General features: G+C 39.8%; 1 protein-coding gene across 2 annotated transcripts; it reads right to left on the bottom strand.

The window, feature by feature from the left end:
- Nucleotides 1-5,079: 5,079 nt before the first annotated feature.
- On the bottom strand, nucleotides 5,080-10,877 carry prkab1b (protein kinase, AMP-activated, beta 1 non-catalytic subunit, b). Of its 2 annotated transcripts, XM_087848904.1 has the most exons (8): nucleotides 10,480-10,877; nucleotides 10,162-10,316; nucleotides 8,676-8,845; nucleotides 8,493-8,586; nucleotides 8,271-8,385; nucleotides 6,049-6,182; nucleotides 5,901-5,969; nucleotides 5,080-5,759 (listed from the first exon to the last, which is right to left on the bottom strand). In XM_087848904.1, the coding sequence occupies exons 2-8, from the start codon at nucleotides 10,306-10,308 to the stop codon at nucleotides 5,682-5,684; spliced, it is 807 nt and encodes a 268-aa protein (XP_087705030.1). In that variant the 5' UTR covers nucleotides 10,309-10,316; nucleotides 10,480-10,877; the 3' UTR covers nucleotides 5,080-5,681. The 2 variants fall into 2 exon arrangements, with proteins under 2 accessions (XP_087705030.1, XP_087705031.1); XM_087848905.1 differs by lacking the exon at nucleotides 10,480-10,877 and having other exon boundaries at nucleotides 10,162-10,320.
- Between the last annotated feature and the right edge of the window lie 1,394 nt (nucleotides 10,878-12,271).

The following is a 12,271-nucleotide window of genomic DNA, read 5'->3' as shown; positions in this document are numbered from 1 at the left end:
TACAGAGTGTCTCATTCATCTATCTGTATTCATTGCACACTTTAAGGGACAGAAGTTCATTGACTGGTGACACAAGAAGTTTTTTTTCATATTAACATATTTGTTGTGTTATAAAATGTCTTTTATGCCTACAAATATAATACACTGGTGTTTTCAGGGCTTCACCAAGTTGACTGAGCATCTCTGAGAGGAAACACAGGTATGATCAGCGAGAGCGTTATCAGGCACCGCCTCCAGTAGAGATAATTAGCTTCAGCATGTGTGAGCATCAGAGTACTTTTAACGCGTTACTTGTAACGCGTTACTGTAATCTGATTACTTTTTTCAGGTAACGAGTAAAGTAAGGGATTACTATTGCAAAATCGGTAATTAGATTACCATTACTTTACCGTAGGAACGCTGCGTTACTGCGTTACTAAAACCGTGATTTTTTTTGCGAGAATGTCTCATGACAGTGACGTAAGCGAGTGCTACGTTTGTGACAACAGCTGTGTGCAGATCAACAATGGATCATATATCGAGTGCGGAAGAGAGTATGAGCGTGCAGCGTTTAAAGCGTGGAAGTACTGACCTTACTTTGAGTTTGATTCCATAAAAAGTGACAAAAACATTAGTGTCCGTTGTGCGTGGGAAGAAAACTTCTTTTTACAGCGAAAAAACCCCTAAACAAGCACCGAGTGTGCTAATGTGAAACTCACAGAGAAACTCGCGGATTCTTCCACTGACCGCTGCACACCTGCACCAGGGTAAACCTCCGCCTACCCCACTCCTGCTTTACAGGTGAAAATAGAGCAACAGGACCGCTAGTCTTTGACTTTATTTATTTTCTGCTGTGTTTTACTTGCATCTATTTGAAAGACTGAGTGTAAACACAAAAAATATTTTATTTTATGTGCTGGAATGTGCAGAAAATAGGTTTAAATGTTAAACTAATTTCTTCCAGTCAGAGAATGTTGCAGATAATTAAATGTTTGCTTGATGCATAAAGTTAAAAGGTTAAAACTAATAAAACAAGTTTTAAAAAGAGACTTTTCCATTTGATTACATTTTGTATGATGATTATGCAGAAAAAGTAGAATTGGGCTGAAAGATCTATCACTTTATCACCTATTCAGGTTGTAAATCGTGTTTTTATAAAGTAACTAAGTAATTAATTACTTTTGAAAATAAGTAATCAGTAAAGTAATGGGATTACTTTTGGGGGAAGTAATCGGTAATTAGTTACTGATTACTTTTTTCAAGTAACTTGACCAACACTGGTGAGCATACAGCACTGTGCTTTTGTGGTGCTGTACTGGGGGGGATACATGACATGTACAACTACACAGTAAAAATCAACACATATTAAAGACAGCGTTTTATCAGTGTCCTTACCTTTTTAAATCTGATGAGTTTGAAGTATGATGAAGGATAATTGCACACTTTCATCTTCAGAAAAATGGCTGCCCGCACACGCACGCAGAGGGTTTTCGTTTCTTATGGCTCATTAAGAGCATCCCTTGTGGGATTCTGATCAGGACTTCTAAATCCAAACTATAGACATGCATCAGAGGAGATATATGTTCAGTCTGGCTCATCACCAACTTTTGTGACTTGAGAGAAGAAAACTGTTCTGATTAACAATGTTAACAATAGTACAAAAAGATTGGGATCCCAATCTTTTGGTACTGGAACCCCCAGGATTCAGCTTCAGAACGGCACAAACTAGTCAGGCATTAATTGTTTGCTCCCAAACCAGAAACCTGGCTCCACTGGCCTAAAGACAATTTTTGCTGTGGTAAGTTCAATTATTGTGAAAATCTGGTGAAAACTGACACTTTTAAAGGTGTTTTTAATCAATAAAAACACCTTTAAAGGTGTTTTTTTTCACACCTGCATAGAAAAAAATCTAACTTTTTTTTCTCTGTAGGTGTGATTGCAACACTAGTGTCAGTGTCAGCAGGTGTTAAATCTATTAGTCTCAGTACAGGGGTGGAGATAAATTTGCACACCTCAAACAAAGAGAAGAATATTGGGTTATGGTCTTAAGACCACTGGGACCCTACACCAGGCAGCTTGTTCAACAAACTGAGTTTAAAACGAAACTCTGAGTCTTGCGTCCGACTTATGTCCGACTCCGCCATGCAAGCAGACCTGGGCACGGTTTGCGGATCCTTTACAGAACCTGTGACATCTTTACGGGATTCCGGTTCTGGGTCGAGCCAGTGGGACTGATTTAGGTGACTTTCAGTGAAAAAGATGTTGAAGTTCAGACTCTGACTGAATCTCAGTCTGTGAAGACATTTCAATATGAAATGTAATCAGTTTACAGTCAGACTGTCTGCAGCTGCTCTGCTTCCATTAGTGTGACCACTTATAATGGAACAAATGACTGATTATTGATCAGTGCGTAACACACAGTACACCCACACTCCCTCCATCTCTATCTCCTTACTTCCTCCCTGTATTTACCCCTCACCCACTTCCTCCAATTTCTCCATCCCTATTTACCTTCATTTAGTCCTCCCTCCATCCTATCCCCTCCCTGTATTTACCTCTCCCTTGATCCTCCTCCCTTGTCTCCCTTCCTTTGCTCCATATCTTCCTCATTCTCTCCTCCCTCCTACCTATACTCATGTGTTATCTCTTTCCTCCCTTCCTATATTTCTATCTCCCTCCTACTCTTTTCCCTCTTTCCTCCAATCTTTATGCCTTTTTCCTCTGTCCTTCATTTCCTTGATCCCTCCCTATTTCCCTTTCTTCACAGCATCTTCCCACTCTATCTTCCTACCTTCTCTCCTTTTCTCCCTCTCAGGCTCCCTCCCTTCATTTCCACTTCACTCACTAGTTTCCTATCTCTCTTCTCTCTCTTTCTTCCCACCATGTATTTAATTTTAACTTTGAGCTTAAAACTGATGATACTGATGATATCTTTGATACTAAAGGCTCACGCTGCTGATGGACTTGTGATGATGCAGTGAGTACTTCCAATGTGTTTATACTACTACTGCATGTCATTAACTTTTATCTTTTATCTCCCACGCTGCGCTTTTTGTTCTGTCTCTATGCTCTCTTCTCTTTACCCTTACCCCCAAACCAGTCACGGCAAATGACGACCCTACCAGAGGTGCCTTCCTATTAAAAGGGAGATTCCCCCCACTGTTGCCAAGTGCTTGCTCATAGGGTATCATTTGATTACTAACCCTAATACTGTAGGGTCTATATCACATACTGTACCTTGACAGCTGCTGCTGTCAAATAGATTTATATGAATAAAAGTTTGAATTGAATTGATTATAAACCCTAACTAAACCCAGTCATTTAACACAGCACAGTGAAACCCGAGAATCAACCAAAAACTGAATTAAGGACTAGTTATTTAAACGTTTCTTTGTTGATTTATTTTCTTATTTAAGTGATGGTGGATTACAACTTGTTCATTTGACTACAGTAATAATATAATTTGAAAAGTATTTTTGCACAGAACATGTCCTTCATAGCTTTTTTCCATCACAAATATTAATTTGCATGACCATCATGTTGGTATTTCATGTTTCCTTCTTCTTTACTTGTCCAGGACTAAATATGACACAGTTTATCATTGTTCTGGAGTGACAAAATATCCCCAGTAACACACACACACACACACACACACACACACACACACACACACACACACACACACACACACACACACACACACACACAAATAGGGCTTTTCAAAACTTAAAATTGCCTGTAAATTGTGGTGATCCTATATAGTTTGTCTGACAGGAGACATCAGTAAAAATCAGGCCTCCACAAAGCCCTAAAACTACTAAGTTGCTATTGTGATCAACTAAACCAGCCTCCTTAATTTAAAGAAGGAAGCCTTTGGTTGTTTGACCTCGTTTCAAAAGTGCAGTTTCGTTGCTGTGTCTGTAGATCACACATAGATTATAGACAGGATTCAATTCAAATCTATAAAGACCTCAAGAGGACCAACATCTCCACCCAGCTGTAAAAGTCATCGACAGTGCACATAACTCCATGAGAGTAAAGATGTTAGTGGGATGACCCAAATCCCTTTGTTTCAGCTTTTCATCACTCCACTATTATACCACCACTGTTTCAACTTAAACTACTGCTAACTAAATAAAATACTCATGAACGTATGCCTTATCATCTACACCAGAAGTCCCTAAAAATCTGAGGTCTGCAGCCTCTTATTACAACTTGCAGTTATGCACCAAGGCTACTGTCAGTGACATCCTGCAGTAGGAAGGCTTCAGTATAGAGGGTTTGTTTGCTTTGCAGCTGATGAAGCAGCAGCTGCAATTGGGTGACAGAAGAACCGTCACATTTGAGTGGAAAGATCAATGATAAGCTGACCGTCATTCACTGAATTAGAAGATGGTCCATGATTGGAGGGGAATAAATGCCTTGTATTGGCATATTACAGGAAATGATACCACTATATGGGGATTCTAAATGCTGCATAACAGTTTGCACCTAAATATCATATTTGCTCTTTTACATTTCACATGTGCCTTTCTTTCAAGTTGACCCCAAAATTTGTTCTCCGTCAAGTGTCAAGAGCTACCAAGTTGATTAAAAATATAATTCTGTAATATGTTCATGTTATTTATGTCCCTTACCTACATGTTTGTGCAATAGAAGTAAACATCTGTCATGCTTCCCTTACCTGATTTTCACTCTGCTAAACTTGTTTCTTTATGGGCACAAACAACAGGAAAAAAGACTGAAAATATGTAATTGAACCATTTCCAGGTTTTGCTTTTCATCGTGTCAATTTAAAAACAATTTGATTATGTGAATCTTTACTTGGATGTAGATACAGTAGGTGCAGTGAATGCTTATGCAAATATACAAATTGCATCTTTCAAAACAAAAAAAAAAAAAAAAAAGATAACAGCTGCACAGGTGGGCACTGATGCTCATCTCATGCTGAGCTAAAAATAAGTGTACTCGTGCAATTCACGCCAAAAAGAACCTGGTTTCTAAAGCCCAGTGTGAGCACCGAATCATACAACCTCAAAAAATAAAAACCCACGCACAAACACAAAAACTCACAGCACTAATGGATTTTTGCAGTCATCATTTTTTTATGAAAATTTCATTTTATTTCTGATTTATAATGTGTCATCTGAAAAACATTGTATTTTTAGAAAAGAAAAAAACAACAGGAATCATATGAAATACATTACATGTTACATTTCCACCTTTTAGTGTCTTTGTGTCCATTTCCTCGTGTAAGGAGAGCCGATGCAGCTGTGCTAGCCTCCTGGTTGGTAAAACTAACATTTTTCAAGTCTCAGTTTCAGGCAATTCCAGGTCACTTCAATACAAATGTCAAAATTGAGGCTTTGGCGTCAGAGTTCAACGATTACAGATCTCCCCCGTCCTCGTCATTTTGGTCTCCAGCAACCACACTTGTATTAATTAATCAGGGTGAAGTTGGAATGAAGTCTTTTAAAACACCGGCCTGCTCATAACATAACACGTATTTGCAAACATTGAACATTTCAACATTTTCAAATTTTGAGCTCATAGAACAGTTCAAAATCACCAACTTTATCAAATGTTTTAAACCGATATCAGGAAGATGCTTTAGGTCCAGTTTCAGCAAAGCAGTCCAGATAGCAGCTGTGTACACCAACAGATTGATTTCAAAAGAGGAGGAGGGAGCGCACCTCCGTGGATTATACTGGCTTGTACAGAAGAGTGGTCACGTACTTTTTCTTGTATCGGTGTGTTGCGCTGAGAACCATCACTCCGTCCTTTAAAAACAAACAGAAAGCAACCCACAATCACATGACATTTTGACACAGCACCGTGAGAACTGACAATCACAATCTGAACTACAGCATTAACAATTTGGGAAAAAAAATAAAAATAATAATAATTATTCAATTTGTTACCTTGATGGAGAGGGCATACAGGTGATTTAGCATCACATGGTTAGGCTCTGGAAGCAGTGTCGGGTCACACTGTGGAAAATTCACAGCAGGATGAATCAAACATATGCATATAAATAATTATATATAACAACATCAAGCCTGGACTTACAGAAATACCAGTGTCCTTGTTGAGCAGCACTTGCAGCAGGTGAGGAGGTAAGAAAGGAGGATGTTTGAGTTTGTCATCTGGCTTGGTTACATATGCGTCCTGTAGGTAGGGGCCAGGAGGAGAACTGGACAAGTCTGGGAAAGAGTGATCAAATGTAAACAAATAAATAAATAACTTCGCCTTAATAAAGCTTTACAGAGAGATACAGCAGACAGAATTATTCAAGGACCCTTTGTAAACAAACGCCAGTGAAAAACAAAAAACAAACAATATTGAAATAAAAACCAGACTCCTCCAAAATGTTGCAGCTGCACTCTGCATATTTTTGGACACCAACACTACTTAAGTTATTTTAGCTGTTTCAGCGCATGTAGACCATCATTTTCTGGGACAATCGATTCAAAGGCTTTTCCATCAATAATCTTTATTAATCAGGCAGCTATAAAGTTTGGACTCTATTCCAATGATTCATCTACAGTCAGCTGCCACATTATTAGGTACAAACTGCTAGTACCCCTGTCGCCTGCATAATTGCTGTAATTCTTTGCTGCATAGACTCAACAAGGTGCCGAAACATCCATCAGATTTTGGTCCACATTGATATGACATCATCACAGTTGCTGTAGATTTGACAGCTGCACACCCATGATATGAATTCTTGTGTTGCACCACATCCCAAAGTCCTCTTTGGATTGACGATGGCCATTTGAGAGCAGTGAACCAACCGTCATGTTAAAAAACAACAAACAAAAACCAGTTTGAGAGAACCTGAGTCATCTCAAACATCAGCAATATTCAGGGTAGACTGGTGTTGCTCACTCTAATACACCATCAGCAGCCTGAACTGATACGAGGATTGTGTTGTTTACATAATGGGGAGCCCACAGCTTCAGTTTCCTGTTCTTAGCTCGGTGTGGTCTTCTGCTGCTGTAGTCCATCTGCTTCAAGGTTCGATGTGTTGTGTGTTCAGAGATGTTGCTGTATACCTTAATTGTAACAAGGTGTTCGTGAGTTTGTACTTTCTTCCTGTCAGCTTCAAGGAGTCTGGCCATTGTCCTCTGACTTCACATTAAATAATGCATTTTCTCCCAGAGAAAAGCCGCTCACTGGATATCCCCACCCCCCCCGCCACTCCATTAGCTAGAGACGCTACAGATGGTTTTGTGGGGGGAAAAAAAATCCAAGCCATTTCTAAAATACTCAGACCAGTCTGCGGCCAACAACTAGGGCTGTGCGATATGACCAAAATCTCATATCCCGATATAAGAATTCTATCGTCCCGATAATGATATAAATCACAAAAATGTAACATTTTCTGTAGATTCTGTGAATCTCGGGCAGCTCGACTTGCGTGAAGTGTTTCCAGCTGTGCGTCATGTAGCTGGAGTCGAGTGTTTTAACCGATGCATGAAACGATACATTTTTAGACATTGGTTGTAACGGCCGCCGTTTTCTTTGTGAGTCTTTATTACGCGGCGTGCTGCGGGGAAAAGCCTGTTCTAACGTTTGAGTCTAAGGTTTATTTTTTAAGCACCTGGCTGCTCTTTTTTACTTCTCATCCGTAAATAATCTGCTCTTTCACGTGATTCAGTTTATTTTGAAAAGTCTCAACAGGATCTTGAGCTTTATTGTGAAAGGTTTATGTGGAACATAAACAAGCGGACACGCGATGCTGTTACTGTCGTTGTTGCTAACGACAACGCATAAAAACAGGCGCTTGTCCGTCTGTAGTGTGGTTATATTAAATATAAGAGAAAGAGAGAACTTAAATTAATATAGCCACTACAGTGACCATCAAAACAATGAATATTGCTGTAAACAGTTTATTTTGCGACACCACAAAACAAACAATAGCGTAAAATGAAACGATAGATGTTTTTATATCGTCATCCGATATATATCGTTATATCGAACAGCCCTACCAACAACCACGCCAAAGTCACTTAAAATCACTTTTATTCTCCATTCTGCATTTTTGTTTGAACTTCAGCTTCATGCCCAAATGTACCATGTTGTTATCATGTGATTGATATTTGTGTTAACAACAGGCTGAATGGGTGTACCTAACAAGCTGGCTGCTAAAGGTACAATCATCAAAGCAATAATGAGCCAAATATCCAAAATTGTGAGCATACAAAGCAATATGGCCCAAGTCTGAACATGCTTTGGAGTTACAGAACCACCTCAAAGTTTTTGAGTTACAAATTAACAAGTTTCCGTACCTGAGACGTCAGCCGAGTCCTCAGAGTCAATCCTGAGGGCATCAAAGACTTCAAAGTCTGTCCTTTTCACCTGTATGACATTATTGACTGTTCCAGTTTTAGACGTTACCACGGCCTGGTGAGAGCATAAAAAATTTTTAAAAAGGTAATGATACACACTTCTAAGTGTAAACCACTAATAAGAGTAAACTAGTGACCCGAAAATGTAAAACCTCCACTCACCCCAGCCGGATCCAAGATCCACTGACCATCCACACAAAACTTGTATTGGTGCTCTCCCTCAGGCAAGTCCACAATAGCCACAAAGTTATTCCGACTGGGTTTGAGAAACAACCGCTTGTTACTTTTTAATAGGTTTAAACAGTGAAGCATCTCTGAGGCTGCTTTCCCCCTGACTCAAACTACCTTTTGTTGAGTGGGATCTTGGTAGACCAGTTGTTAAAAGAGCCGGACACAAAGACGTCTTTCGCTGCACCCGCCCACCTGAACACAGTCGGTCTGGCCTGTGCTAGATTTTTAGCGTCGCTCTCCAGATCCTGCTGCCAGGCCAGAAACTCCTGTAACTCCTGTGGAGACTGAGACGCATGATATCACTGCATTACTGCCATGTCAGCAAGAGCACCTGTAGTCTTTCTCCAGACTGAATGGCAAACTTAGAAAAACACTAAAGGATACAGAAAAGTGCTTTTTGTATGTGTAACCTCTAAAACATATCTTTAGCTTATGATATGTTCTTTGATGTTACTCTCCAATTAGATACAAAAAGTAAAGACTTAATTTACCTTTATCGGGAATTTGACATTGATAAAACAAACTGTTGGACAAATCTTTGTTTTAACATTTGACTTATGTACACATCACTAACAGAATATATAGCCTTCCTTGCATCCATTACACAGTTTGCACATCCTGAACAGACCATATTTTACTTTTTTGACACATTACTGACACTTTGCACCAACTATTTCACAAGACACTAAGCTCTTTGGATTGCTCTCCCTCCTCCAAGGTAGTGCCAACATGTTGCCTCAGCATTAATTAAACTGGTTATCCTGCCTCTTCTTCTCCGTTACACTGCACTCTGATCAGTCGTAAAAATAAAAGCTTCTGGTTAATAATTCTAGTTTAGGCCCCTCTTTTACTGCCAATATCTGCAGAAAAAAAAATCCACATGAATGCCAAGACCCAGCGTTTCCTAGGAGAACTTGGCATTGCAATCAGGTGATCAGTGTTATTCACATCACCTGTTAGTGGTTGTATTGTGGTGGGTAATCAGTGTAACTGTGCAATGCACAAAGATGGCACCGTTTTAGTTACCAGACTGCTTTTAGAAAACTGTTTAATACTTGATATTTGTATTCCAAATCATTTTTCAAAAAACTGCAGAGAATCTTAAGTTTTATAGGGAAAATAAAAACACTCTAAAACCATTAAAGGTTTAAGAATGATGTTTATAATCTGAATATTTACCAGTTCATACATATCAGTGTAAAAACCATATATAAGAGGTATTGATCCAATTTTATTTATATAGTGTCAATTCACAGCAACAGTTACCTGTTACGAGGTGCCTTATATCATCAGGTAAGGAGCATACAATAGAGAGAATATCCCAGCAATCACACAATCCTGCTCTGAGCGAGCACTTGGTGACATAACTCCCTTTTAACAGGAAGAAGCCTCAAACGGAAGAGCCAGGCTCAGGGACTGGCCGCCATCCACAGCGACCAGTTGTGGTTGAGGGGAAATTGGTTAATTGTACAATAATTGGTACCAACTCATTTAACAACAAATTTACATCCAAAAGCCTGCATGTCACTTGCTATCCAGTGCAATGGGACAGAACAGAAAGCTTTATTTACGAGTTCATGGTGTAAACTTGCTCTAATACCTTTTGATCTTCTCTCTGGTAAAGGTCTGCATCATCTGCGCTGTCCATCATGATGTTAGAACGAGCCTCCTTCCCTCCATGATGTCCCTCTCTGTACGACCTCTCACCATGACTTCCACTGGATCGGTCACTGCTGCTGTTCCCCATCCTGATGGCTTCACACACGCATCAAGTCAGCAGAGTATACCGGGAGCCCCGCAGTGGTCCCCACAATGACCACCAGGGGCCCTTCGCGATACAATTCACATATCCACTAATAACAACAGCAGCAGCAATGACTGCTGGACTCTAGCCAGCTAACAACTACAAATAACCCACCAAAATAAACCTCCCAGTGGCGCCTCGGCTTCCTGCAAGATGAGCACCTTGGTCGGGGTGTTTTTATTCTTGTGTCCTTATTGTTGCTTTTTCCGTCTCCTGAAAGTTTTCCTCTGCCTGAAAACACCAGAGCCGAGCGGCGTCCTCCGTCCCCGCGGACTAATACAAAGCAGCAGTCAGGTTTTCTCCTGGCCTTTCTTTCTTTCGTTTTTTACCTTCCGCTGCCCTTATTTTAGTTTGATTCCGTCTTAGTCAGCCGTGCTCTGATGACTTTCGCTGTTTAGCAGAAACTTCAGCGTCTGGCGTTGAAGGCCTGTTGAAAACACACCTCTTCCGCCTCCTGTGCTCGTTTTCAAAGACAGTTTAACTGTTTGCTGCCCTGTCGTCACTGACAAGACCTTCTCGTTTACTGCGGCGGACTCGTCTTTTTATAGGTCGTGTCCCGCCATGGGTGCGTTGAAAACAGGTGTAAACGTGAAGCTAGCTTTAGGCTTCTAATATGAAATCATTGAAATGCCCAAAGAAAAGGAGACTTGGACGTTATCATCCGCGTTCAAGTACGATTTTTTTTTTTTTTTTTGGAAACATATAGTCACAGTTTTTAAGGTTTTAAAGGTTTTCGAATGCATTTAGAAGAAAATGCAAACATAGTGTATGCATTAAAATGTATGTATTAAAACTGAATTTTTTGGGCTCAAACTATATGTGCCTACTTCCACTTTTCTGCATGTTTTATCGTCAGTCCAGTCTTATTTATATAGTGCCAAATAGTCGCCTCAAGGTGCTTTATATCAGAAACTAATACGGAGAAATCCAAAACCATTAAAAAAAACTCTATTAGCAAGCACTTGGTGACAGTGGGGAGAAAAAAACGCTTTAATCAGGAAGAAACCTCCAGCAGGGAGGGGCCAGCCCGTTCTCACTCCCGAGGCGTAACATGCGACGTTTTGTCACGTCCGGCGGCGTTCCTGAGGAACGCGAAAGGAGACCTTCGGCGTTCTTATGGTACGCGGCGGGTTATGGCCGAAATCCAGTGCAATGACGCTCCCGCGGTAGTAGACGTTCCAGCCCTGTATTCCAGCCCTAAACCTAACCTTATCCCTAGCCCTAACCATAACCTTTTTCCTGACCTTAACCATGACTTTAATGATGTTAAATAGCGTGTTTCTAAGCGATCTGAAGAAAAAGAGCGAACATGTGTAGATTGAGTCCATACGGTTCTCATATTTCCTCATGTTTTTTTTTCGAGGTCATCATGTAGGAACGTGGTGGGTAGCCGAAAACGTAATATGTTGACGATTTGTCACCTAGCCTAAAATGTGACGCTTTGGGAGTGAGAACGTGTTGGGAGGGGCAGAGATCTGCCATGGCCGGTTGAGGCGAACGGGACGGAAACAGGACAAAAGACACACTGTGGGAGAGATTAATAATAAATATTGATTAATTGCGGAGTCTATAAACACAGAGCTTGAAAAGAAGTGAGTGACTACTACTAGAAGACTAGAGGAAATATTAGTTACATTAATGGAAACAAAAACACACTCCCTACATTTATTTATTTATTTTTATTTTATTTTATTTATTTTTATTTTTATTTCCTTTTTCTTTTTCCTTATGCATTTTTTTTAATTTTGTTTGTTGTTTCCTGTTTTGCTTCTTTTTCTTTTCTTCTTTTTCTTTCATTCTTATTGTATGGATATTTTAGTTGTTTAAATATAGAAAAAAAAGAAAAAATATATGTACTGACAGATAGCTGAAGTTGATGGTATTGTATAGTGATTCTAAAATGTCA

Source organism: Neolamprologus brichardi, chromosome 12 (genome assembly GCF_056152115.1).
Source record: "Neolamprologus brichardi isolate AB-2024 chromosome 12, ASM5615211v1, whole genome shotgun sequence".
NCBI classification, from domain to species: domain Eukaryota; kingdom Metazoa; phylum Chordata; class Actinopteri; order Cichliformes; family Cichlidae; genus Neolamprologus; species Neolamprologus brichardi.
Note: the sequence above shows the minus strand (reverse complement) of the source record. Positions and strands in the feature narration are given on the sequence as shown.

What these genes read in the sequence shown, in the direction of transcription:
- prkab1b (XM_087848904.1), bottom strand. Translation starts at nt 10,308, where the DNA reads ATGGGGAACAGCAGCAGTGACCGATCCAGTGGAAGTCATGGTGAGAGG. An exon ending in ACCAGAGAGAAGATCAAAAG is followed by an intron (nt 8,846 to 10,161) that starts GTATTAGAGCAA and finishes CATGCGTCTCAG; the next exon opens with TCTCCACAGGAGTTACAGGA. An exon ending in GGATCTTGGATCCGGCTGGG is followed by an intron (nt 8,386 to 8,492) that starts GTGAGTGGAGGT and finishes TGCTCTCACCAG; the next exon opens with GCCGTGGTAACGTCTAAAAC.